Source organism: Rutilus rutilus (assembly GCF_951802725.1).
Source record: "Rutilus rutilus genome assembly, chromosome: 22".
Classification (NCBI taxonomy): domain Eukaryota; kingdom Metazoa; phylum Chordata; class Actinopteri; order Cypriniformes; family Leuciscidae; genus Rutilus; species Rutilus rutilus.
Window position 1 is genome coordinate 25,585,953 of NC_140227.1, and position 27,912 is coordinate 25,613,864.

At 37.7% G+C, this 27,912-nt stretch overlaps 3 protein-coding genes across 7 annotated transcripts; 1 reads left to right on the forward strand and 2 right to left on the reverse strand.

Moving 5' to 3' along the window:
- The first annotated feature begins 242 nt into the window (after nucleotides 1–242).
- On the forward strand, nucleotides 243–13,421 carry spoplb (speckle type BTB/POZ protein like b). 2 transcript variants are annotated; one of them, XM_084396209.1, is made up of 13 exons: nucleotides 243–514; nucleotides 2,650–2,765; nucleotides 3,600–3,729; nucleotides 4,643–4,767; nucleotides 4,860–4,981; nucleotides 6,800–6,951; nucleotides 7,052–7,179; nucleotides 7,265–7,442; nucleotides 7,634–7,689; nucleotides 9,847–9,969; nucleotides 10,058–10,200; nucleotides 10,836–10,889; nucleotides 12,411–13,421. In XM_084396209.1, exons 4-13 carry the CDS (start codon nucleotides 4,690–4,692, stop codon nucleotides 12,553–12,555), a joined length of 1,179 nt encoding a protein of 392 aa, XP_084252335.1. In that variant the 5' UTR covers nucleotides 243–514; nucleotides 2,650–2,765; nucleotides 3,600–3,729; nucleotides 4,643–4,689; the 3' UTR covers nucleotides 12,556–13,421. The 2 variants fall into 2 exon arrangements, with proteins under 2 accessions (XP_084252335.1, XP_084252336.1); XM_084396210.1 differs by having other exon boundaries at nucleotides 335–514; nucleotides 2,506–2,765.
- Nucleotides 13,422–15,059: 1,638 nt separating this feature from the next.
- On the reverse strand, nucleotides 15,060–19,735 carry nxph2b (neurexophilin 2b). Its single transcript, XM_084394992.1, has 3 exons — nucleotides 19,329–19,735; nucleotides 18,726–18,847; nucleotides 15,060–16,474 (listed from the first exon to the last, which is right to left on the reverse strand). Exons 2-3 carry the CDS (start codon nucleotides 18,774–18,776, stop codon nucleotides 15,740–15,742), a joined length of 786 nt encoding a protein of 261 aa, XP_084251118.1. The 5' UTR covers nucleotides 18,777–18,847; nucleotides 19,329–19,735; the 3' UTR covers nucleotides 15,060–15,739.
- A 1,057-nt stretch (nucleotides 19,736–20,792) lies between these two features.
- On the reverse strand, nucleotides 20,793–27,148 carry LOC311281882 (uncharacterized protein). Of its 4 annotated transcripts, none has more exons than XM_084395227.1 (6): nucleotides 27,040–27,143; nucleotides 26,430–26,490; nucleotides 25,356–26,301; nucleotides 24,173–24,251; nucleotides 22,746–22,859; nucleotides 20,793–21,683 (listed from the first exon to the last, which is right to left on the reverse strand). In XM_084395227.1, the coding sequence occupies exons 3-6, from the start codon at nucleotides 26,254–26,256 to the stop codon at nucleotides 20,999–21,001; spliced, it is 1,779 nt and encodes a 592-aa protein (XP_084251353.1). In that variant the 5' UTR covers nucleotides 26,257–26,301; nucleotides 26,430–26,490; nucleotides 27,040–27,143; the 3' UTR covers nucleotides 20,793–20,998. The 4 variants fall into 4 exon arrangements, with proteins under 4 accessions (XP_084251353.1, XP_084251350.1, XP_084251352.1 ...); XM_084395224.1 differs by having other exon boundaries at nucleotides 26,941–27,048; XM_084395226.1 differs by lacking the exon at nucleotides 26,430–26,490 and having other exon boundaries at nucleotides 27,040–27,148.
- Nucleotides 27,149–27,912: the final 764 nt, after the last annotated feature.

The window sequence follows — 27,912 nt, forward strand, 5'->3', positions numbered from 1 at the left end:
AATGATATGTCACATATAATGTATGTAATTAAGTACCTATCAATATATTATAGATTCACTCAATTATATCTATATCCTCATGTAAATTTTTCGCCCCAGCCCCCCACTTCATGGAAACTGCTAGTTCCTATGCAGCCGAGAGTAACTTCGCAGTGCATCATAAAATGTACTAATGTTGGTGCATGTTTTACCTAAGTAATGGCAGCCAAGCTAATAAAAACAACCACGATAATCACTCTATCAGGAGTAGCCATTAGAATTTAGTGTACGATGCTAACTAACTGTGCTTGTTATTAGAACAGATGGTTTGAGAGGAAGTTATGTGCGCATGCGCAGTGCGCCTGCACAGAGCTGAAGCGCAGGCAGCGCTATGAGAGACAGGGAGAGAAAAACACCCCTTATCTGTAGAGAAAGGCTCAAAAGTTCACTCGTTTCGCACAAAATTCTTTCTACGACTCACTCAGGTCACATATCGTACCGTGTTTCTATGTCTGTGATGCGGAGTGTCTAAGAGGTTTGTAAAATTATTTTTTTCTTATGTTTAACCACCGCTCTGCGCACTGACACAAAGACAGATGCTTACTCGATCTACACCATTATGTGCTGTTTTGGGACAAACAAATCAGATACGTGCGGGGTTTTGTAGAATGATCTTTCTTGGTTTCGGCCTTAAAGCAACATTGTTGGCTGGGCTTTGTTATGGTTCTGTCTCTTGTTTGGGCCGTGCATGAAATGTAGGCCAAACGAGACGAGCCGTGGTCGGCTAACTTGGTTTCCTTGACTCTTTTTCTCTTCGTTTTCCGCATCAGTTGCACAGCGAGCGGATATAACAGAAAGACGTCAAGTGTTAGGCGCTCATATGTATGTACAAACTTGTTTGAACGCGGTAAGAAACGCGGTTATCGATTTATAACTAAAACTTGGGGCGGATGGGGCTGAATTTGTAGCGCATTACAGCGATGTCCGATTCGCGAACGAACGATTCGTTATTTAGAGTCGAATCTTTTCAGTGAATTGATTGATTTGGTTAACAAAACCTGTTTGAAAGATTCGTTCACGATTCACAACCGTTCCGAGCGGTTCTCAACAACTCATTCGTAATAATCATATTAAAGGGATAGTTCACCCAAAAATGAAAATGCTGTAATTTACTCACCCTCGTGTTGTGCCAAACCCATAAGACTTTCGTTCATCTTCGTAACAAAAAACGAAGATATTTTTAATGAAATCTGAGCAATATCTGTCCGTCCATTGACGGCTACTCAACTACCACTTTGGCTTACATAAAAACAAAAACAAAGCTCATAAAGGAATCGTAAAATCCATAAGAATTGAGCGGTTTATAAACATATAAACATTCATCAGTGCACACAACAGATCTGGTAAACGTAAGCTCAAGCATGTTCCTTGACATGCAAGCACCAATGAGGTTCATTCATTCTCGTGTTACGCAGCACGTTTGAGATTTTGCAAGAGGTTTGTTCTCGCACTTCAAGCAGTTCGGTTGAGCTTCTGTTTATGTTCGCTAATCAATATTTATATGTGAATAAAAAGCCTAAATTCAATCTGTCTCTTCAGACAATTTGGACTAAACCACTCAATTCATATGGATAAGTTTTAAGATCTCTATATCAACTTTTTGAAGCAACAAATTCAAAGTGGTAGTTGCGTAGACTGTTAATGGAGTGACAGAAATAGCTCTGATTTAATTAAAAATATGTTCATTTGTGTTCCAAAGATGAACGTAAGTCTTACAGGTTTGGAACGACACGAGGGTGAGTAATTAATGACAGAATTTAAATTTTTGACTAACCCTTAAACAATCGAGAACCGACTCTTTTGAACTTGCCGATTTCCAGGGATTTCGATTGACAATTCAACAACTTTATTAAATCTAGAAACATCTCTTTCAGATAGCCTATTCATTGTTGTTATATTATTTTATATACACTTTTAAATAAAGTAATCTTTATATAGCATGCTTCTAGAAAAGAAAAAAAGGAAAATAAAGCTTCTAAATTGAGACTTTCTCACTAACGACGTCTAGAGCGGTAGCTGAAGGCTGGTACAACAATGATAATCCTGAGTAAATTTTTTAGATAATTGTCTCCGGCTAATAAACACAAGTTGTTCCTGTTTGTTTGAAGTTATCTGCAGTTATATTAGTGGGAAAAAAAACACACACAATTTCTTTCAGTATGATATGTGCATCTCATTGGACTGCCATTATGTCTGTTGTCATTTTTTCAGTCATCCATTGTTGACCATAAGGGCAGTGCAATGTTTTTAAAGAAGTACTTTTCAGAAAGTTCTTTCCTCAACTTTATTTTCTGTATATGTCTTTAATTTAATGTTTTCTTCATTTGTTTTACAATTGGCTTGTGTGTGTTCCTGTTCTCTGCATCAATTATCAAACATCATAATGCCCTTTGCATTTATTGCTGCATTTTTATGGGGTTTGCGCGCTTCACTTGTTGACAAAACGTTCCCCGTTTTTTTATTTAGTTCTAGATCGTCTCGTTCACCCGACTCAAATCTCCCCGTATCAGAGTTATGATGTCAATAGTCTGTGAGCTGCAAAGCAATTGGGACCGAACTTGATGCAGTGCCAGTGTAGATGTGGTGTTAAAATCCAGTTATTCCTGCCAGGGTTCATTGAGTCTTTGCTGAGAGTGGCATCCCACTGAACCGCCCTCATCTGCCAAGCTTTCTGCTCTGGAAGGCTCACAAAACTCCCACAAGTGAGATTCAGCATTCTTACTGAGGTGAGTGTGCGGTTGATTGTGATTTGTAGATGAGTCAATGAAGACTTGATTGTAGAGAATGGTGAATTCTGATTTGTCATGTTGATACGTTTCATCCAATAGTTAGCCTAAGCTCAGTTGACAGCATTTGTAGCATAATGCTGATTACCACAGTAAATAATCTATAAATAACTATATTTATAGATTATGTATCATAACTACTTCCAATGGAAGTAAACAGGGCCAGGAAATAAGTGATAAAATGCATAGTGTTTATAAGCCCTCAAGATATTATACATACTGTTGCTTACTGACCTTGTTTGTTGTACTAGTTATATCCAAATTTGTTGTTTTGTCATGATGATGTAAGGCCAGCCTTAATCTGTTCACCATGACTGGTGAAGAAAAACAGCCAGAAATCATCCATCTTTATTGACACCTGTTCATATTCTGGCAACATTCACAGATTTTACTTGGGGGACTAAAAATTAGCAGCCACTAGTCCCACCGCCAATAAATGTACATGTATACAAGAATACATGTTTTTATGGAAGAATTAAAAGTTTTAACAAAAATATTAGCTTTTACATTTTGGTTTAACCCTCAGGATGCAGGCATTGCTTGCATTTCTTTCTCTATCTGTGATTTCTGCAAACTAATGGACAAGTTGAGTTCTGTTTGAATCAACATTATGCAACGATTGATTTTTTTTTTTTTTTTTGATTGATTTTGTACTGAGTATTCTGGAAGTACTGTGTGTCCTTTTGTTTTTCATTTCAAGTTAAATGCTATACAATTTAGCTGATTCTCGTGACATGTATGCATGTGAGGTTAATTCTGTGTCTGTGTGTTTAGGATGGCTTTTTTAGAGGCTGAGGTCAGTATGCACTGCTAGTCATTGTTTCCAATCACTCAGACGGCTGTGTCTCTGAGCTTGAGCCCAGGGATGACATGGAAACACAACCTGCTGATCTCTGAACACAAGGTATTATTTGACTATACATTTCTCAATGACCTCCTGTATTACTCAGTTACTGTTGGTTGAGTATTTCTATTACTATTGGTTCTTTTTCAAGACTGGAGTAATGACGCTGAAAATTCAGCTTTGCATCACAGTAATGTAATGTACTTTATTTATATAGCACCTTACATCGACCAATAGGTGAACCAAGGTGCTTTACAACAAATTAAACAACAATTTAAAACAACACACCGAAAAACATAATGAATTATGTTTTAAAATGGATTAAAATAGAACATAGTTATTTTAAATTGTAATAATATTTAATAACATTACAGTTTTTACTGTATTTTTGATCAAATAACTGCAGCCTCGGTGAGCATAAGATACTTTTTTAAAATACAGACGGCAAACTTTTGATGACGAGTAGTGACTTTTCTAAGTCTTAAGTTTTTCTTGGCAAATTATAAAATGGTCAAAAAATCCAATAGACTTGCATTGTTTGAGAGACACGAGCCACATATCCAAGAACCCTCTAGCAAGCAACCACCTCGAAACACTAGAAATCACTCTGAACACTGGTCTGTTGTGTTGTTCATTTATAAGTCGCTTTGGATAAAAGCGTCTGCTAAATTTATAATTGTAAATGTGGTGGGGACTGGGGAGTTTTTTTTTATAGGCAAGCATCCTTTTCAGAAAATGCAAAAATCTAGTTTCTCAGTAGAATACAAAGTAAATTATGATTGAATGCTTTTTATTTTAGCAAGCACTATATATAAACTTTGACCTAATAGTGTACCTCAGTTGTGATTTATTTATAGACATTTGAGAGAGAGCTGTCTTGTGATTGTAACCAGTTCTCGTATTGGGAAATCATATCGACTCGTTGACTTGTTTTGACTACAGTTGTGCAGTTTTGTCTTGATTTTTTGTGTAGGCCGAGCAGTGAGCTAAATAAGGGGCGTGGAAGGGTGAAAGCAGGCCATGTCACGGGTTCCCACCCCCCCTCCCCCAGGGGAAATGACCTCTGGACCTGTGGCGGAGAGCTGGTGTTATACACAGGTGAGAGAGACTGAGCGAATGGAAAGAGAACCGTTCTGAGTTGAGAACGCGACTCCTAAATGTCCCTTTGTGTTTTTTATTTTCATCGACAGGTAAAAGTCGTGAAGTTTTCTTACATGTGGACGATTAACAACTTCAGCTTCTGTCGAGAGGAGATGGGAGAAGTTGTGAGGAGCTCGACCTTCTCCTCAGGCCCTAACGATAAGATGAAATGGTATGTTTCATTGTGTTCTGAATGTTGTCGACAGCTCTCAAGTGGCCTCTTAATTCTTCTCTCTTTCCAGATATCAATGTCTGTGAAACCACTGTGGCCTGTTTTGAATTAGGTTGGGTTTACACTGACTTATTTTGTCACCGACAGTTGATTAATTGCTTTTATGGTGAATCCTAGGTCTACGATGAAGTTCTGACAATATCAGACATTTTGAAGTACAGTCCTGCAGTGTGACTGCTTCTATGTCCCTCTACCTTCCTTTACACAACAACGTGCCAAAAACGTTTTTCATTTTTGCGTACAGAAGACAACGTCGTCAAAACGATCTCCATTCAAATGGATCCTCGAAAACGATTAAAAACGCTGTATTCTGCTGCCAGGCCAGTATTTGGTGATGTCACTTTGTAAAGAAAAACTTTGTGCTTATATACTGAACACGTAATGCGCATGCACATGACGCCACCGTTTTTACAAATTGGCGTTTTTGTAGTTTACACGGAGACAGTAACGGTATCGCTTTCAAAAACTTGACCTTGAAACCCATTTTCAAGAGTCCCAAAATGCTGTTGTCTTGTAAATGAACAGCCAAAACGCATAAAAGGTTTCAGTGGGTGTTTTTTTTTTTGTTTTTTTTTTCGCTGTTGTGTAAACTGCTCCTTGGTTACCAAATTACAGAATTATGTGGATATAGGTGGTTGTTCAGATTCAGAAGTAATGTTGAAAAACTATTGAATTGGTTTTTACTTATTTTTTTTTTTTAATCTTTAACACTTTATCTTTATCAGCATATGATAAGCATATAGCTTAATTATCTAATTATTAATTGATTTATTTCATAAATGGGGCTTGTTTGCAAAACGCAGCTTCTCATTTCCCATTTCGAAGTAATATAGTGAGTGAGCAGTCACCGTGAGGAAACTTTCAGTGGCCCTGGAGGTCCATCCATCTGGAGAGCTACGTGGGCTGTGTCGGACAGCTCTTTGTCAATTTCTCCTCGTGTCTCGTCATCATAGGCGTAATTTGCGGGTGGGGCATGTACCCCAGGGTCGATATTGTCCCCACCACTTTTGAAACATCTCGCAGCACGGATGTACCAATACAAATAAATAATACATCTCCAGTTAACTAGCAAATTATTAGTTTCGTTCGCTTGTTAAATAAGAAGCAATCTAGCGCTGAAATTTGTTTTTTTAATCAAGTGATCAAAGTGCTCGTTGCCGCTGCGATCAGTGACGCTGATACAGTGTTCTCTTGTGGTTCGCGCACACGCCGCACAGTCTTCACTCGGATGCGCGCTTCAATCCGTTGAGGAGACTCTCTATTCGTTCCGGTGAAATCACAAAGCAAAATTCACACAAATCTGTCCCTGCTTGATATACAACCACTGATAAACATAATCGGTTTTGATAAAAAATATATATATATATATACGAGTGCAGATTTGAACTCAGAACCTATGACACGCTTGGCAAGAGTTCTGCCACTGGACCATTAAAGTACATTTGTGAAACAGTCGACCTATGTATTTATTCACGTGAAAAAACAACATAGTGGAGTAGATCTCATTAAATGTCTAAGTAAACCCAGTGTACTATTTAAATCGATTGCTGGACATCATAATGTTATTCTACATACATCTGATTTATGATTTAGCATTGTATTAGCACGGGCACGAGGCTACATTGCGCATGCGTCGAAGTCGAACCGTGCGACGCACACACGCACCGAACCGTACGGTACGGATGTTTTTTCATGTACCGTGCCACCCCTAATATATATATAAAAAAATTAACACACTTTTTCTATTTCTTTCTGTAGGTGTTTGCGAGTGAACCCAAAGGGTCTTGATGATGAGAGTAAAGATTATCTCTCTCTGTACTTATTGCTTGTCAGTTGCCCAAAAAGTGAAGTGAGAGCAAAGTTCAAGTTTTCTTTACTGAACGCCAAAAGAGAAGAAACTAAAGCCATGGGTAAGAGTTTTCTGGACGCTCAGAGGATTGAGTTTGGTTATGTGGAGTAACTAAATGTTTTTATTTGTATTTGTGCTTCTGTTTTCTCCTCACACTTCAGAAAGCCAAAGAGCCTACCGCTTCGTCCAGGGAAAGGACTGGGGCTTCAAGAAGTTCATCAGGAGAGATTTCTTGCTGGATGAAGCTAACGGACTTCTTCCTGATGACAAGCTCACTCTGTTCTGTGAGGTAACGTAACATGTACCGTTTCATGTACACTAAATGCTTTGGTGTAATAATGTCCTTGGTTCAAGCCAGTGACTCATTTGTTTAGGTGAGTGTGGTCCAGGACTCTGTAAACATCTCTGGCCAGTCAAACACAAACATGCTGAAGGTTCCAGAGTGTCAGCTTTCCGATGACCTGGGTAACCTGTGGGAAGGCTCTAGGTTCACAGACTGCAGCTTGTTCGTGGGAGGGCAAGAGTTCAAAGCGCACAAATCCATACTGGCAGGTGAGCTTAGTCATCCAAACACAGCATTGACAGACGCTTGGGGTAGACCCAGATTTTGCCTTGCTAAAAAGACAAGCTGCACAGACAATAGAGAATGTTCAGTGAAATGATAGAGGCACATGATGAATTTGGCAGTACTTAACCCACATATGATTCACTTAAAACTGATGATTCATGTTTCCTTTTGACAGCGAGGTCGCCAGTATTCAATGCCATGTTTGAACACAAAATGGAGGAGAGTAAAAAAGTAAGTAAAAAGATGTTCACTAACTGTCATAAATTTGGATGCACATAATCTGTATTCTTTAGAATGACTATTTTTACCACATTTTATAATAATAGTAGTCATACTATTGTACATATTGTACTATTGTACAATAATAGTACATCACTATTACATACTGATTTATACAGTTGTTATACAGTTGTAATCAAAATTATTCAACCCCCATTGCAAATCAAGTTTATTGGCAACATTTACAGACTTTCAGCTGTTTGCAATGAACAAATCAAACAGGAGTAATTGAAATAGCTCAACACAACAAATATTTCAAATGGTTTCCCCAAATTCAACTGAGTATGCAACTTTTAATGACTTCTGCAGTCTCTAAATTAATCGTCCCCCTGAAAAGAATCACTCACAACAGCACAAATCTGTAAAACAGGTGTTGTCTCAAGCACACCTGATCAAGGGCTTCATTAGTTGCACCAGGTGTGCTTGAGCTAGAACACATGAAATATCTGAACTGGCTAGGTTTGTTGAGTGTCTCGTTTGACTGCATGTTAGAAGTATGGCTAAGTCAAATGAATGGTCCAAAATGTTAAGAGAAGATATCCAGGGTTCTTAAGATATGTGGGGAAATTATTTGTTTTGTGTAATTTCCAGGGTCTGGAAAAGTATATAAAAAAGAAATCAGAGTATGGAAAATGATTTGTTTTTCCAGACTATTGGCCCCTATTCAGTTTTCTACAATTTAAGAATAAAAATAAATAAAAAATATTACACAGACTGGGTTAAAAATATCAATTTCTTTTAATTAAGAATATAAATTCTTAAATTCCAAGAATCTATCTTTTAGCCAATGCTGTTTTCAGTTGATGAATAAACAAAACTTTGTAGCGCCTCCCATCCAATAAATCGCAAAAAGCTTTGAGTTTTGTTACTTTTGATGTGAAACAAAGTCTCAGCTTTCAAATTTTGTTAATTTTCACATGAAATTACACAATAAATTCACAATAAATACAGTTTTGGCACTCTTTAATGTGGCATGACAGATCGCTGTAGTGCCTCAGTTCAAGCGATACGGCAGCATCTGATCATCTCTTCCGCTTTACTACTAGTTACAGCACATAAAAACATTAGAATTAATTTTAAAAGATAAATGACAACTTACTGAAGTCTTTTCATGTAATCACTGTAAATTTTGGCTCATGTAATCACTGTAATCAGTGTTTCAAACGAAAAAAAAAAACGTCAATAAAACAGCTTGTGAACCATGGGTGCCGAATCCTGTTCCTGGAGATCTACCTTACTGCAATTTCAGCTCCAACCCTGATCAAACACAACTAAACCCGCTAATTAAAATCTTTAGGAGCACTTTATAATTACACAAAAGTGTTGGATCAGGGTTGGATCTGAACTCTGCAGGTAGGTAGATCTCCAGAAACAGGATGGGCACCTTTGTTGTAAATAATATGTCATGTAATGTTACATTTACCCCAGAAAAGACATTTAATGACCATAACTTGTTAGTCAGCTAGAAAAAGAATTGTTTAATATATGTGTAAATATGGTCTGAAAAATCATTTGGAAGGAGGTCTGGAAATTTGAGTCTGGAAAAGTATGGAATTTTGAAATGGAAAATGTGTGGGAACCTTTGATATCAAGTTCAAAGTTGAAGAAACAGTGGTTACGCCACCTGGACGGGGCAGGTTAGGGTTAGGGTTAACTTTGCATCCTCTGGCACTGGAAACCTGCAGCGTGTGGAAGGCAAGATGGATTCATTTAAGTATCAGGAAATCCTAGGAGAAAACGTCATGCCATCAGTGAGGAAGCTGAAGCTTGAAGCATTGGACGTTCCAACAGGACAAGTTGGAGAAGTCATTAAAAGTTGCATTTTCAGTTCAATTTGAGGAAATCACTTGAAATATTTGTTTGTGTTGAGCTATTTCAATTACTTTTGTTTAAAGAATTTGATTACAACTGTATATAATATTTAATAGAATTTTAAACGTATTATTTTAGATTAAAAAAAATTGTTTAACATATTTAAAGACTACGTATAAAAAAAGAATAATTTATTGCATGTGTAGATTTTGTAATTCTAAACCAGATTTTTTGTTCATTAGTAAATTAAGTAAAATAGTCTTTAGTAAATTAGTCATTTTTTCAACCCTATTGCAGAACCGCGTGGACATCAGTGATGTGGAACCGGATGTATTTAGGGAAATGATGGTATTTATTTACACTGGTAAAGCTCCTAACCTGGAGAAAATGGCCGACAACCTGTTAGCTGCTGCAGACAAGGTAAGGTGCTTTCTGCTCTGAAGGACAGGCACTTTTGTTTTGTGTTCATGCTATCTGCTACCTGATGTCTGTTTCTCTTTCTCTTTAGTATGCTTTGGAAAGATTAAAGGTATTATGTGAGGAGGCTCTCTGTAACAGTCTGTCTGTAGAGAATGTAGCCGACATCCTCATTCTGGCTGACCTGCACAGCGCAGAGCAGCTGAAAGCACAAGCCATAGACTTCATTAATAGGCAAGTACAAACACTTAGTGAGTTCATAATCATTTAATCGTTAAAAAAAAATCCTTTGTACACTTTACTATTCATGTTTACTGAACACTTAAACTTGACTGTATTTACTTTGCAAATATTTGCACATTTAATGGCTCTCAAGTTTAATTTGGCTGTCTTAAAATGATGCATGATGGGAGAATTTAGAGCGGAAATGTAGTAGTTGTAAAAAAATAATCCTCATCAATGTTGAAGGGTTTAAAAAAAGTGTGAAGGGCGGTGGACTATCTAAAATGGACCAAAATATTTAATACTTTAAATATTTGAAATAAAATTAATGATGATAAAAATAAAAATATTATTATTATATTCCTTCAAAAAAAATGTTTTGGCTTATTATTAATATTTATATCTTCCTTCAAAGAAGCCTTCAGAGAAATCATACATTTCATTATGTGGTCTCAATTTCACTTTGAATAAATGACTGATTAAAAGCAAAGCTGACAGCTAGGCCTACATCAACTGCAATTATTTGTATGACAGTAAATCACCTGCTAAATCCTTCTTTTTTTTTCTTTTTTTCTTAATGGTGACAGCCGTAGCTGCAGTGCATTCTGGGAGCTCTGTGTGAATTCTGCTCTGTGCTTTTTCTTTAGATGCAGTGTTCTTAGACAGCTGGGCTGTAAAGATGGGAAGAACTGGAATAGCAAGTATGTGTGCCAACACGTTACCATCTCCCAGAGTCCTTTGCAAATAAAAAGCACCCAACACATCTGTATATAGCAGGATTTGCACTTTAATGTGATTAAGATACCTGTAAAAACCAAATGATTCACAGCCTTTTTCTTGCACAAAAACGCATGACGACTCTTATTTATTGTATTGCACTTTTGAAAGGAATAATCTGGGTTCAGTGATATCAAAGCGCTGTCAACAGCATCTGGCATACTTTTTTTTTTTTTTTTCATGCAAAATACCCACAGGAATAACTTTGGCAACCCATAACCAGAGGTTCAACCGCTTGTAATGGTAATCTCACCACTCAGACAACATTACAACTTAAAGGTATAGCGGAGGATTTTCCCGAATTTTAGAAAAGAACCGCCCTCTCCACTTTTTGAAAAAATGCACATGCGCAACACTCTACCTGCTCCCGAGAGGGAACGCCTATTAAACGTGTGCACGACAGAGCTAGTTCTCCTCGTGCACGCTCTGTTTATAAGTTGCTGTTGGCATGGCTCATACAAGCCTACTTTCTGTCGAGTAGAAACTTCGCGACTGAGGCATCAGTGGGAAGCCCAACCTGTGCTTTTAGAGCACGCCAGCGTGTGAAATATTCTCCCAAAAACACTCTTGTTTCTTTCTTCAGAGGCCTTTCTCTTCTTGTCATACAATTCGTAGACACTTTTTCTCTCGCGACCCTCAGACATTTGGAAAAAACCCGGTGAGAACGGGCGAGCTTCAATGAATGGCTGAAACCGTAGCTCACCACACATATACACCTGAAAGTGCGCATGTGCAGAAAGCGAAAACCACCTAGGGACGAGCACGTACGACGGGCTTACGTAAACATATCACCAGAATGATTGACAACTAGGAGGACCAATAGTCTTGATGATCCACCCGGAAAAAGAAAATCCTCCGCAAGAGCTTTAAATAATAAAAACTAAAGCAGTAAGCCATAGGGAGCTAGTCTATTACAGTGAATTCTGCATTTCCCCCCCAACAAATATTTTAATGAAAAACATTTGATATTTATTTTACACAACTGTTCAAAAAATCGGATTTCAAGCATCATTACTCCAGTCTTCAGTGTCACACAATCCTTTAGAAATCATTTTAATATGGTGATAAAAAAAAAAAAAAAAAAACTGTGTTAAACTGTTGTGCTGATTAATTTCAGGACAAAAATTCAGGATTCTTTGAATAGGAAAAAAATAAAATCTTCTGAAACACCAAGTCTCTTTGCCATTACTTTTTATTAATTTAATGCATCCTTGCAACAACAAAAAAAAGATTTGTTTTTAAATGCATTTACATTCTTCTGATCATTTTGCACCATTACTGTACTGTAGATGTGCGCATGCCACAGATGCTTGTGGATAGAGCTTAACTTGTTTTGAACCCAGAACATTCCTTTTAATTAGCATGATTTCACTGAATTAATAAAAATCCCAGATTATTTTGACTCGTTTCATCAGTGTATGATGAATGTTTTTGCTCTTTTGCAGTCATGCTGCAGACATAATGGAGACCGCAGGTTGGAAAGCGATGATTCAGTCCCATCCTCATTTAGTGGCCGAGGCGTTCCGCGCTCTCGCGTCAGCCCAGTGCACCCCTTTTGGTCTGCCAAGGAAACGGCTAAAACAGTCCTGACCTTTGCCCTCAGACTGCTTAGAACAAAACGCATGAAGAGGCGGAACTACCCCACCGAGCCCTACTTCCCTCCTCCTTTTTGCCCCCCTCTTCACTCGCCCGTCACCCTTACCAGAGACACGATGGAGGAGCTAGTTCAAACCGCAGTGCTCAAGAAGAAAATGGACTTCGCCATGTTGTTCACTTTGGGCGTCATTTGAGAAATGGCCTTAAAGGATCCGCCCCTCCACTCCTTTGTGTCTCTATGTGTAGCTACGTGCCTGCTGCGACTGATCCCAGACCTGTCTGAATTGCACTAGCTCCCACATAATGCAGTAGTTTTAACATGGTGGTGTTTAGGACCTTGTATGTTACATGTTCATGATGGGGGGGAGGGTTGCGTTAAGCCCTTCTTATGAACTCGTGGTCTGACGTTTCAAAAAACCAAGTATACACTCACTAAACGCATACCCATGCACACGCATCAAGTGCAAAGATCGTCTCCACTGACACTTTTTAAGTGATGATGTTTCCTATATTGCTGGCAGAATGTCGCATTGTATGTTTATCATCATTCAAATTGGCGTAAGTATTAACTGAGGTCGTGCTGTAGAATACTTGGTGAAAGTATTACATGGAAACGGCTAAAGATGTCGATATTTTGCACCAACCTAAACTATTGGTAAATATGGAAATTTGTTTACCGTGCTGTTTACAGAAATTGTTTTCCCTTTTTCGCACAGTTAGTTCTGACTTTAGTTGAAGTTTTTTTTCCATGGTTTAACGTACTCTATGGATCAGGAGAGTTCTTTGTGTTGGAAAAAGTGTATTGTGGTTCAAATTAACTTTGATTTATTGCTTTGGAAATAAAATGGAGAAAAAACAGATCCAATGTGTTTTTGTTTTGTTTTGTTTTTTACAAAGCACAGTTTTTAAAGTCAACATTAATTCTGAATTGAGCTAATTTCTCAATTCATGTCCATGGTCTAATTTTAAATAATTTTCCTCTCCTGCTCCTTATTCATAATATTTTATCAACCGGTCAAGTAGAGATCTGTTTTCATTACCCATAATAAAAGAAATGCCAAATAACAAAGTAATCATGATGTTGACTTTAAAATTTTAATTGTGCTTTTTAATAATTCATTTTTAATACATTGTTCAGCAAAATGTTGAGATTTTCTTTTTTTTTTTCTTGGAAAATTTTTGAATGTGAAAGACATTTCAAATATATCTCTCAGATAACTTTAGATATTCTTCACTCTTTAATTTATTTATACTTTGAATTTTATTTGCATGTTTTTTTTTTATTGGCTCTTTTTACCAGTCAATCACATGATTTGTTAACCATGTAAAACCTCAGGCTCTTTTAAAAAATTGTTTGGTTTTTTTTCATTAGAATTGAGTCGAATGAGATACAATGCAAATGGAGGACTAAGCTGTAATACGTCAGATTATCATATTTTAAAAATGATCAATTATTTTAGGAGTTTGTTCCAATTGTAGTATTTGTAAATAATTATAGATTAGAGAAAATCAGTCACTTTGAAACCCACCTATCAAACACTATAGAGCTGTATTTTCTTTAGCATGTTGTAAACAGTCCATATTCTCTTTGGTCTGTGGCTTCAAAAGTCATTTGAATGAACTCTTCCCTTCTTTTAGTCTTGAAACATCTGGAGACAACTTAAGCTGAGATCAAAGCCAGCGTCCCTCAAATCCTGAAAGGCCCTGTTCATCAGGCCATGCGATTACAAAAACTCACACTGACATTGCGTATATTTTTTTTTTCAGATCAGAGTCTGCATATATGATCAGACCTTTGCCAATGAAATGTTTTTCTGCTGATGTGAAAGTCATCTTTTTTTTTTTTTTTAATGGCAGAATTTAAAGACATTACACTGTCGAAGTAGCTGTTCCGTACTGAGTTGGTAGCACAGGAAGGGACGCTAAGGCTTTTAAAAAGATTTTGTAGAAAATGTAGTACAGATTTGACTTCCAATGCTTTGTTTGACACCCAAATTTTTCTTTGTTCACAGCATCTGTGCAAGGATTTCTGTCCAACCGAATATCTGCCGACAGTCTTGGGGCTTCATCAGGTTCAGAAATTTTATATATGCACAAAAAATGTGCGTACGCCTCTCTTCCAGATGTGAAATTTATCATTCGCAGAGCCTAATTAATGTCATTAACATAAAAATATGAGCGCCAGTCAACGTCCAAATTATTTACTTGAGATTTGAGAATGGCGAGCAGTAAAATTTGCGTTAGATTTCAAAATACCTGCAGTACTTTACCTTTCTGCCACAAGGAAAAGTACGCACTTTTTACCCTAACCCTAACCCTAACCCTCTGCTTAGACCCAGACGTGGCGCTAAGCACTTTTCCACATTAAAGACCGTTTTTATAAATATGAACGTTGCCTTGGATTTTAGCGTACGCAGACTTTGCTCAAATCTGTGCGTACGCACGTTTTATAAATGAGGCCCTTAGAGTCAATAAGGAAAATACACAAGGGAGAGTTCTGGAAACTCAAATCTCGTCTTTTCTTTAATAATGAAACAAAATACAAAACAACTGAGGATACATGGCTTCAACATTAATCTTAGTTATTGACTTTCTGTGAGCACAAAAACATGTTGGCATGAAAAGGAGGGCATCACAAATGGCAACACAAGATGTTTTATATTTTTTGTTTTGTTCTTGAATCCCAGCTTGTGTTTATTGGGACGTTTTTGTATCTTTTAAAACTTCACACTTATGACGTCACAACAGTCACTGATAAAGGGTTAGGGGTCACTGTGGAAACCGTAGATGTGTTGGTCTTGTCCAAGCTTAAGTGTAAAGCACACAAATCAGCCCTCAGGAAATCAGGTCTTACGCCTGGGTTAAGCTTGGGTTAGTTCACCCAAAAAAGAAAATTGTGTCGTAATTTACCCTCATTTTGTTCTTAAACTGACTTTCTTCTGTGGAACAGAAAAAATTAATTGTGAAAATGATGGCAGAAATAAACAATTTCTGTTTTGGGTGAACTATTCCTGTCATCAAGGACAAGTCAGGTGGAATAGAAAGAGTGGTTCCCTCATCTGACCTTGCTTCCATTTATCCGGTTCTTTGTGGAACAGGACAAGGAAACTACAGGTTAGAGAGGCTGTGATACTTAGATGACACCTCAGTTACCTCAAAACATCCAATCTAGGCTGTGCTATCCAACAGAGGTATAGGGAGTGTCACTGTGGTAGTTGTAGTCTGGGCAGACCTTCTGTACTAGCTTGTAGTCTGCACTGAAGAAGTCAATGTAGATGCAGATGACCTTGAAGGGCTTGGAGCAAAGCCAGGAAACATGGCTTTGGGTCTGCTCCTGGAGGCACACCCTGTTCGGGAAGTCGCTGCAAACAGACGTCCTCTTGCTGCGGTCCGTCTTCTCGTATTCCACTCGACAATTGAAGGCCTTATTGTCTTTAGGTACCTCTATGGTTTCCTGTTGAGTGATCTCAAAATCGACAGCCTTGGAGGGCGGGACCAGACTGACGGACACGTTACCCAAGCCGGTGGAATTGTGGCGGAAATATACGCTGAAGGTTCCGTTGCCGTGGTCAACAATCTTCCCAGTAATGAGAAGGTTGAGCTTGACCGTTTTGATGTTTGAATGGAAGTCGCCCCAACCAAACATTTTCTTAAACTTGCCTGTTTTCACATAGGGACGACGTTTGGCCCTCGAGAGGGCTCCTTCGGTATCAGTGTGGTTGGATAACCAAGCCCAAAGATCCAGCGCCCCAGGGTCCGGAGCAGCTTCACGGCTCTGGCTGTTAGATTGGGATGTGTGGGAGAAAAGCCGCAGGGATTTGAGAATCCCCGAACGAGAGCCGTAAGAAGAGACACTTTCCTCCTTATCACTCTCTCCCCAACCCAGAGGACTGAGCTCCGTGCCACATGTCACCTTCAAAGACAAAACCAGGAAGAGGACTGTTAACCATAAAGGTTGCAGACACGTATATTGAGAAAAATAAAGATTCCAATTCAAACCAGTGGTTTATCTTAAAGTATATATACAACCCACTCTATTTCCATAAGGTGACCTATTTCTGTGGGTCTTTGTCCATTGAGAATGAACTGGCATTTCAGGCACCATTTGGGTTTTCTTAGTTTGCTAGTGGAACCCTTTGGAGAACTGCTAGGAAACCTTTTGAAGGTGCTTCAAATATCCTAGTGTGCACTCGAAGGAATTTCCCCTTATGATGGGGTTGCTGGAGGTACCAGTGATAGTGTTTAGAGTTCTTGCAGGAACTGGTTTCCATTTTGAAGGTTCCTAAAGGAAACTGCCCTTTTCGAAAGGGTGACTTGAGGTTCTCCAGAGGGTTCTGCCAGTGTATCAATCTGAGGAACCCCAAATAATGCCTAATATTTAACGGACCATTATGTCAAAAAGAGGATTGGGGATCAAAAAAGCTTTTTAGGGTGCCTCAAATATCCAGACCAGAAATGTGTATTAAGAACGAAATTTTGATTTCAAGTTGCATGTAAGCAAAAAAAAAAAAATGTCTATTTAGATTTAGTGAACTTTAGGTTATTAAGATTTTAAGAGTTCTTAAAAATACCGTAAACTGATGTGCATGTCCACATTCACACCTCGGCTGCAAAACTATACATGAATATCTAGTATAACATGAATAAAATTACAGCTAGTACATAAAGATGCATCAGTACATAAAGGATGAGAAACTGAAAGCTGCATCTGCCTTGTTTAAATGATGCAAACAGGATGTAACATCTTCAGAGAATGAAACTGTTCACTGCAATGCGAGTTTACTACTGACATAATAAACTCCCTCACACACCCCGCAAAACTGGTTCTTAAAAAACACCCATGACTCCTGCTAGCTCTTTTAGTCTATAGTTTCATATTAGTAATACAGCCAATCAGTGTTTACTCTTTTTTTTTTTTGCACTGTGGGTACGGTGAAATATGAATGAACAGAAAACTGCACAGAAAAGACCAAAGGAGGAAGATCAGGTAATCTCCTTCTCTCCTATCGCTCTATCTTTCAGCAAAAGCTCAAAAGACTCTCTCACACATACTTTCAAAAGCATAATTTGATAGAATGAAAGTGTATATATGGCCCAAAAGGCTGTTTATCTCCCCAAGTATATATTCAGCTTTCTCCAGCATTTCCCTTTCATGTTCAGAGATAAAGAACCAAAGCGGGAAGATATTTAGGATACACAGATAATCTGTTCTATACACCTCAAAATTCAAACCCATGATGGTGAATGAGAAATACCTTCTGTGCATGAAAAAAAATCTCCGTTTGTCTACGTCAATAGAGTGCAAATTCATGATCAACAAAACAACAAAAAGGAAAGGAAAAGGAAAGACAAGAGATGGAAGGTGTTAAAAAAAAAAATAATTAACTGGTTAATTTATCATAAATCTCTGTGGAAAAAAAAACCTCATTTAAATATATATATAAAAATTATTATTATTTTTTTTTAATTAGACTTAAAATTAGAATTAGAGGTTAGATTTGTACTTAGTAATAGTAAATACATTTTATTACAGTTCAAAGATGAAAATAAATATAAAGATCAAATCTGGCTTAGTGATGGCAATGAAAGAGAAGTCTCTTGAGAGAGGACTTAAGGCTAAGCCATCACACAGGTTGTCATTTCATCTTAAACTGGCTTAAACCGGTTTCTAAATTAAACTCTGAATAGGCTTTGTGAAGTCAATTCATTGCATTCAAATTAATCTTTGAAAAAAAAAAAAAAAAAATGACACACACATTTTGTTCTCCTTTGAGAAATAAATAAAACGGATGGATAAAGGGCCCTGCGGAAACTGGATTATTTGAAGTTTTATACAGGAAATTAGACAAACAGCCACAGCATATTCTAAAGGCATATTTGGATTATCCAAACTGTTTGACTATTTCCAATAAAACTATACAATAATAATAAATAAAAAATATATATATATATTTTTAATTTCTCAAAACAAAAATATTTCAAAAACATAGCTCAACAACTGATAGTTATAGAGATAAAAGTTGCAGTGATAATAATAATAATGATAATAATACACAATGTCTTTTTCCATCTCTCACCAGTAGACCCTGAGAGAATAAAAGGTTCATTAACTTTGGCAAAGCAAATGTTTGCTTTAATTAAAATAATTGAAATAAAACTCATACCATGTGTAAGCAGAGCATAAGCAGGGCAGAGTAACACTGGCACATCTTCATGTATTTTATGAGTCCAGATCTGGATTAATAAAGATCAGATCCACTCGTGGCAGGGTCTTGAGTCAGTATGCCTAAAAACACACACACACACAAAAACATCATGCTTAAAGATACGAGGAAATCTGTGTGGAGAACAAACAACCGATAACAAGAAATGGTCAAACTTTACACTACATCACGTAACGGTGTAATTATTTGAGCATGTCATTAACAAATAACAGGTTAAAATGAATATGAATGCATAAAAGAAAGCACACATTGGTCAAGTTTACTTGTTGAAGTATAACCATTTTTATCAACTTTTAACTTTTTTTGCAGATCTCGTGGTGTGAAAAATAAATTCTAAAACTTACAAGCTCACCATGTAGTCTCAAATAAAATGAGGTGATAAAACATGTTTAATAGAATTACAACGTTGTTTAAATTAGATTTAAACTGAGCAATATTAATGAACAAGCAGTTATTTTTGAGAAGATGCTTGTGGTTATTCTTGCTTGTAATTAGAAAAATAAAGTTAGCAATTAATATTATTCATGTTTTAGTATAACTCACCCTTCTACTGTAGAGTTGGACCCATACATCTCTGTGCGGTGAGCATCCTTACAGTGTCGTTCACAGATTGCATAAAAAGAGGATGAAAGACAAGCATCGCTCCTCGACAGTCCAAACTCAAAGTGACCCGCAATAAAAACTTTTTTTGCATTTGATTAAAACAATATAATCTTCTTCTTTACTCAGCGTGGCTTATGTCCAGCAGCTTTAAATCCTCTTAGCTCTGCTCATCTGGCTGCATGCCTTTCCTCTGCAACACTCACATATCCTAACACGATTATGCGCGGATGTGATTGTCCATCCAAAAGGAAAACAAATAATAAAACTGCTCTCTAAGCAGTCCCCTGGGTAAAAGTCCGGGTTTGCTGCATTCTTGCCCGCTCGCTCTTCCTAAACTGCTGTTGTGTGATGGATCAGTGCGCTTTTGGGTTGTGACAGTGGAGTCACTGAGCCCAACCCCTCAACATCAGCACCAATAACGGCACACATCATAGTTGCAAGCTTTTTTTTATGTGTGTAAACCCATTTAAAACCACTAAGTGTAAAGTCAGTGTTAAGAAATACTTTGTTGGTTCATAAAACAGCAGAAGACTTGCCTTGTGGGCAGAGATTATATTTTTGTGATAAGTGCTATTCAGAAGCATTTCGGCTCATTTTTCATCATGGCACTGCAAAAAAAAATTATATTAGGATTTTATATATATATATATATATATATATATTGGGGAGACTGTAGTTTAAATTTCAGTGAATATTTCTCAGGGTGGCTTTAGTTTTGATAATAAAGTTATTAAACATTTAACCCAGAATAAAAATGAACGTACGTTTACCTTCCTCCACATAGTGTGCTACTGAATCATGTTGTCACACTATATAGGCTAAGTTAATTACAATAATAAAAAAATATATATGAAAGACAACACCAAAAATGCACAAAATTGGAAATTACCAGTTAAATTACCTTTTTGTGCTGTTTTGTTTTATTCAACAGCTATTACAAAAATATTATAATGGAATTTACATTTAAGGAGGTATAACTGCTAGTGAAAACACACATTTGTATAATTTAACCTTTGACAAAGCCTATACCTTCTATCTATATTTACATAGATTTACCATTATATATATATATATTAACAATTCAAATGAATCCAATACAGAAAACAAACTAAATTGCTGGGTCTGAAGGATGGATATATATATATATATATATATATATACACACACACTTAAAACTACTGCGTTTTGGTTGATTCACAAAAAAAAAAAAAAAGAGAAATAGGATGTCCTGCATTTTTGCACAAACATGTTAGATGTCAAAACATCAAATTAAACAATTACAATTAAACTGGTTCAAGAAACTAAAATGACACCAAAAAAAAAAAAAGCAAGTTTGCTTGGAAACAGCTCCGCTCTGTGGTTATTACAGCGACTGCACTGTGGAATTAACATCAGACGCACAGATGTGTCAACGCGAGATTTATTTACTCATGCATATGCCAATGCTAGAACACAAATAAAGGAACAATAAAATAAATATTAGCAGATTTTTTTTTTCAGAGATCACATCTAATAATTTAAACAAGTAACAGAAGAAACTGAACTTGATAGCAGCGATGCAAGTGTTCAATTTTACAAAACAACTACCAGAACTAATCTCCCATAGACACTCATTTGCAGGACTCTTTAATAATCTGGTTCTGATTTTTCACCATTGTGGCTAACATGGACTTGAAGTTTGGCTTCCGTACGGCGGGTTTTGTATCACCAGAGGCAGAGACTTTCTTCTGGTTCCCCCGTTTAATCTTGGGCTTCACGCTGAAGAGATCCGTGGGCGTCCTGAACCCTTCCGAATCCTCAAACAACTCTTTCTGCTGCTCATGCTGGAAACCATTCTGGGCTTCACGAATCTCTCCACGTTCCTGCTGCTGCCGAGGGCTTTTCCTTTGTTCCGCGGTTTCCACAGCAACAGTTTCAGGCGTGTCATCAAACTTCAGCACCCGCCGTGTTCCGTCTACGCCATCAGACGCTTCTTGCTTGTTCGATTTGCCCTGGACAAAAGTCCTCCTCTGTTTGCTGGGGGCATCTGAGTTCTGCTTGTGATCTGCGTTTAATCTTGAGATCTGGTCATCTACAATCAGTTTGTCGTCCTGTGTCACGCTGACACTGATGTCGAGTGGATTAAGCTGGTGAGATAATGTGTCATTTATGGAAGTCTTTCTCTTCACCGAAGATTTCCACCCTCCAACGGGTGGCCAGACCACAGCTCGAGGCCTCTTACGATGACGTGGCTTTGCTCTGGTGATGGACAGGTCAGTCTGAACGCAGGTCGGATACTTGCAGCGACGCAGACTCCTGAACATATGCACACAAAATGACTTTACTTACCACTGAAATAATTGTACTGGGGAAATTACATCTTTCTTTGAATGTTACTATTGTAAGTTACATTGTACTTGAATAAAAAGTTGGGAGATGAATCGAGTTTGCATTATGTGCACTTTTAATGTTCACTTGATTATCACATTGGCTGATCAGATTGATTTCAGATTGATCATGAGACACTGAAGACTGGAGTAATGACTTTGAGATTTGCCATTACAGGAATAAATCTCATTTTACATTTTTTTTGTTTCTATTTTAATATATTTCACAATATTACTGTTTTTCCTGTATAAATGTAACAAATAAATGCAGTCTTGGTGAGCATAAAAGACTTCTTTCAAAAGACATTAAAAAAAAAAGGTACCTACCCCTAACTCTTGAACGGTAGTGTATATACTGTATTAATTTATTCAAAAAATAAATTTAATTTAATTGGAAAATTCTAAATAATACTACTAAAAATAATCAAAAATCATATTGGACCACAAAGCCAGTCACATGGGTCAATTTTTTTTATATATATTTTTGAATAAATAAGCTTTCCATTGATGTATGGTTTGTTAGGATAGGACAATATTTGGCCGAGATACAATTATTTAATAATCTGGAATCTGAGGGTGCAAAAAAATCGTAACATTGAGAAAATCGCCTTTAAAGTTGTTCATTTATGTGTGCGACTGTGCTGCATTCACTCACAAAAATAAATCTTTTATACAAAATATCTTCATGGAACATGATCTTTACGATTTTTACGCATAAAAAAAAAAAAAAAAACTATAATTTTGACCCATACAATGTATTGTTGGCTTTTGCCACAAATATACCCGTGCTACTTGTGACTGGTTTTGTGATCCAGGGTCACATATTATAAATATTATATTACAATAAGTGGGCTGGGTTAGAAAAACCCATAATAAATGGGAAATAGTTTGCAAGCCCAACATGAGGTGGAACACAATGAGATCTCAGCTCAAGATCAGGGGCAGTTTGAGTTTCAGTGATTCTGATAATAAATGACTCATATTGACTCACCTCCGCTGAAACACATGAGGTCTGGAGCAGTTCACTTGAGTTCTGTTGAAGACTGTAGAATCTGAGCCTTGTGCTGACAGCTTCCTGATGTGACTCAGGCTTTTCCACAATAATCTGAAGATCAACATTCACACAATTCACATTAAACCTAAGTAACGGGATTATTAAAGGGATAATTCACCACTTGCAAGGTGGCCTTTTAGTAAAACCTGGCAGTCTATGCAGTATGTAGGAGCCATTTTTTTTTTGCCTTATTTTAAAGTTAATTGTGTTAGTCTTTGTTTTCTTGAGATGTGCACCATCTGCAGAACAGGAGAAGCTTTACTGGACTGTGGCCTGCTGGGAGCACATGTGGCCTGTTGCGTGAAGCCGGTTTCAGTAGCTACCCAGGTAAGTTTGCGATTAGTTTGAGCAAACTCAGTTTTTTCGGGCTCAAGAAGGTGGACTGGTTATTAGCAGGCTTCATCGGCACGGTAAATTACGCTACACGGTTAACCTGCTCTGTTTTATTCTGGGTTTGAGATCGCAGACCAAAACTGGACCAATCAGCTGCGAGTAAAGCTGTGGCATGTATCTATGCAATAAAGCCACTCCCCCTGTGTCTGCTCCAAATTAAAGCAGTTTAGAGTAAAATAATTTCATTTAGATCTTTTTCTGCCAATTAATTATTTTATTTATATTATATGAATTGTAATTATGTATCATTCATATATGCATATACTTATTACAATAATTTACAATTAATATTAAACTTAGCTTTTAAATTAATATAAATATGTATAAATGCAAGCTTTAAAATATAAGCTTTTAAACAGATTAAGCTTACATGTATTCTTTTGTGAAACTATAAGGCCTATTTGTTTGATACACTTGCATTGATATAGTTAAATTAATTTAATTTCATGATATTTTTTCATGATCTCTTATTCTTCTGCAGAGAAGTGAATTGTGCCGGCTCTCTCGCAAGAAGAAAATCAAACTGAAACTCTCCATGTTTGGTGTGATTGGCTGTTTGCCTTCAAAGTTAATTGCAAACCCTAGATTAAAACTGAGTTGGTAGAGAATGTTTATATCAAGTGTTGTGAGCCTGTTGAACCTGATCTAAACCAGGTTGGATTTATATGGATTTTTCAGCTCTTAACCTACTCCGAAACTCAGAGTTTGTTCAAATAGCTTCATGCAACAGGCCTCTGGTCTTTAGACTTTGCCTTCTGTTTGTTTGTTTTTTGCAAAGGGAAACTTTTAACAATCTTGTCTTTTAAGATACTGAATGACTTGAGACATTTCTTGACCACTCTTTGTAATTAAAATAGTCTTTCGCTGTCTGCTTGTTGAGTCTTTTAGATGTTAAAATCTCATAGTCGTTGTTCTAGGGGGGAAAAAGTATTTTTTATATCAGTGTGATGTTCATTTAAAACATAACATACCCCTTCTCCCGATGACGGGGTCTCTGAGGCTGCCACTTCTTAAGCAGAATCCACTCATCACAAGATAAAGACGCTGGATCTAATACACAAAGAAAAAACATTTTTGGTAACACGATAACAGGCACTTTATATTACACATTAAAGTGACTGTTCACCCAAAAATGAAAATTCTGTCATCATTTACTCACCCTCAAGTTGTTCCAAACCTGTATGAGTTTCTTTCTTCTGAATGTTGGTAACCAGACAGTTGACCGTAGCCAATAGCCGCTTTCCGACCGGAGGAACCTTTTCACAGTTCCTAGAACTATTGGCTAAAGTACCCGTATGTTCCTGCCGTGCGAACACGCCGACTAGGAACGACTTTAGTTCTAGGAACTCCATTTTGAGGAACTAATTTAGCTCCTACTTCAGAGTAGGGTCTAAACCAGCACTATTGGAAGTACCCGTGACGTTTGTGTACGCTGATGACCGAACGCACGTGAAACACCAGCACCTGCCATTTTTAAAACAGCTATATGTAAACACACAGATTATAGCCTATATATTTACTCCAGAAACTAGATACAAACATGGAAAACAGTGATAGATGGGCCTCTAAACCTTTATGCTGAAGAGAAAATCCAACGCAACTTTGAGGGGAAGTCAAACATGATTATGTATTTCTGCTCAGCTAGCAACACTGGATATCAACCACATGGCATAGGCTAATAACTTTTTTTTCATATACTGTGTACTTTCTATAACAATTATATCTAATAACATGTTAGACAGATCGCTAACTTATGAACACAGAGAATGCGAGCATTGTTTGCTCTGGCGTTCTCAGCGCCGTCAAAATAAAGGTTGCCGTGCTTGCGTCACTCCCTTACCCCTCCTACCAGTTCCTATGGCCACTTGGCCAGCGCGAACGCAAACAGCAAAACCGAGTTTGGGGGAGAGTAGTTTATAGAACTGTTTAGAATAAGTTCCTGTAACTACTTGGTCGGAAAGCGGCTATTGACTTTCATAGTTTTTTTTTTTTTTTCTGCTATGGAAGTCATTGGGTGATTACCAACATTCTTCAAAATATCCCCAGAAGAAACTCATATAGGTTTGGAACAACTTGATGGTGAGTAAATGATGGGAAAAAAAAACATTTTTGGGTGAATTATCCCTTTAATCTAAACACATCCGAAATGCTTACTCCTATCTCTGCTTTTCTCTTTTGGGTTCGGCTGTCTTCTCATCTTGGCGAAAAGACTCTCGCATTCTTTGCATCTTATGGTATCAACAGGATGACAGGGCGAGCTGGGACCCGATTCCACCATGAGATCAGTACTGGATTCGTCCAATACAGACTCTTCTCGAGAGTCAGCAGAGCTTCTCGGCCTCGGCTCAGAGTCAGAGGTGTTAGCCATCAACCTTAGCTTTCTTAGAGTGTCCTCAGCCATTGCACCTGGAGCCAGGGCGATCTTCTGAACGGCTCCATATTGTGGTTTCACAATGGAAAGCGGCCTCTCATCTTCTTTACTCAATCGGCATGATGCACCAGCTCTACATATACTGTCTGATTGGCTAGAGTCTGTGTCATTTAACACCACAGAGATGCTCTCGTAGACCTTCTCATGTTCTAGCTGTTGCTGTCGACCTCTCGGGGCTTTTTTGCGCCGCAGTTTCATAGCGACGGATTTCTTTGTTTCTTCAACACTGTCTGATTGGCTAGAGTCTGAGTCCCTCAACACCACAGAGATGCTCTCAGAGACCTCATGTTCTCGCTGTTGCTGTCGACCTCTCAGGGCTGTTTTGTGCCGCAGCTTCATACCGACAGATTTCTTTATTTCTTCAACACTGTTTGATTGGCTAGAGTCAGAGTCCCTCAACACCACAGAGATGCTCTCAGAGACCTCATGTTCTCGCTGTGGCTGTCGACCTCTCAGGGCTGTTTTGTGCCGCAGTTTCATACCGACAGATTTCTTTATTTCTTCAACACTGTCTGATTGGCTAGAGTCGGAGTCCCTCAACACCACAGAGATGCTCTCGGAGACCTTCTCATGTTCTCGCTGTTGCTGTCGACCTCTCGGGGCTGTTTTGCGCCGCAGTTTCATAGCGACAGATTTGGTAGTGACCTCACTGAGAACTAAGATATTCACCTGTGATAAAGTAAAATCAAATAACAATTTAACAAACAACAACATATAACGTTACTAACATAAAACATTACATAACTCATAAAACCTCTTCCAGGTAATAGTTTCTGACTGATTAGGGTGATTTCTACCTCACTGTAGGATCCTGACTCTTGTCTTTGAGGAAAGTTAGTGAGGTTGTTGTAACATGCCCTGAAAACATGAATGGTCATCAGTGACTTTATGCCTAACTAGTCACCAAAGTTTTTGCTGACTGCAAATCCAAACAACATAAAAGTAGCACATTTGACATAATATACAAGCTACTAAGTATACAACCTTTTATAGGTAACTTATAGTTTATGACTGATTAGGGTGATTTCTACCTCACTGACCAAAGTTTTGGCTGACTACAAATCCAAACAACATAAAAGTACGTTAGCTCATTTGATTGACTAATGTAATGCCCCAATACTTTGTTGGGAAAATCTTACTAACGTTACATTGTGTACTGTATGTACATACAGTAACAATGTACTTAAAATATAAAAGATTGTTATTTGTACTCTGTTCGCGTTTCGGTTTAACGTTACTTGATTGTCTAGTGAAGTTTTTCTACAAGTTGAATGAAGACTAGAATGAAAAATCGAACTCATTTCTTACTCTCTCTCGAAATGTCGATAGTCCGTTAGTTCTAACATGTCAAGCGACGTCTAAAAGGACTGACCCGAAGCAAAAACGCAGCTTTTTTTTTTTGTTTACCTCAGAACTGTTGTGCTGTTCGCGCGCGATCACTCTTGAGTCTCGCGCGAACTGTCATCATCATCATCATCAACCGGAAACTGCAGTTAAGCTAGATCGTCCTCAAGATGGCGCTGCAGTCTAATTCTTTTTTAAGAATTCTTTCACAAGAAGGTACACACATACTGCTTAGCTTTTAAAGATAATATTTTTTTTAATAACTGTAAATGTATACTCTTAACTTAGAATATTCCTAATTACTTCTAAAAAGTGTCCGACGATATAGCATAGATTATAACCAAAAATCCACAACATACAACCAGGAAGTCATGGTTAATTAGGTAACGTTAATTAGATCAGTTTCATTTGTCTGTTGTCATACAAGTGCTTAATGGCGGCTAAAATACAGTACCTTCCTTCAAAAGTAGCAATTCTACATAAACATTAGTAAATCGGCCAAAACTCACACATCGGCCTACCTGACATGAGAACGGGGTAATGTGAGACATCGGGTAATGTGAGACACCCCCTATATCTAGGCAACGGAACACAATTTTGGTCAGTTGACCATTATGTTTTCAAGCCCCTTTCATTTCACCTTGGCCATGAAGAAAATGACCTCATGGTGCTGTAGTAACCCACTAAACATTGGACGTCGGATAGACGTGCAGATCATGTCTATATTGGGTCCGTCGGTCCATGACCAATTCTGGACATCTATTCGACGTCCAAACTAGGTCCACTATTTGGACGTCCAACCATGACCCAACTTGGACGTCATATAGACGTTCAACATTGGACCTTTGAACTGGGTAATTTTTTTCGACGTCCAAACTAGGTCCACTATTTGGACGTCCAACCATGACCCAACTTGGACGTCATATAGACGTTCAA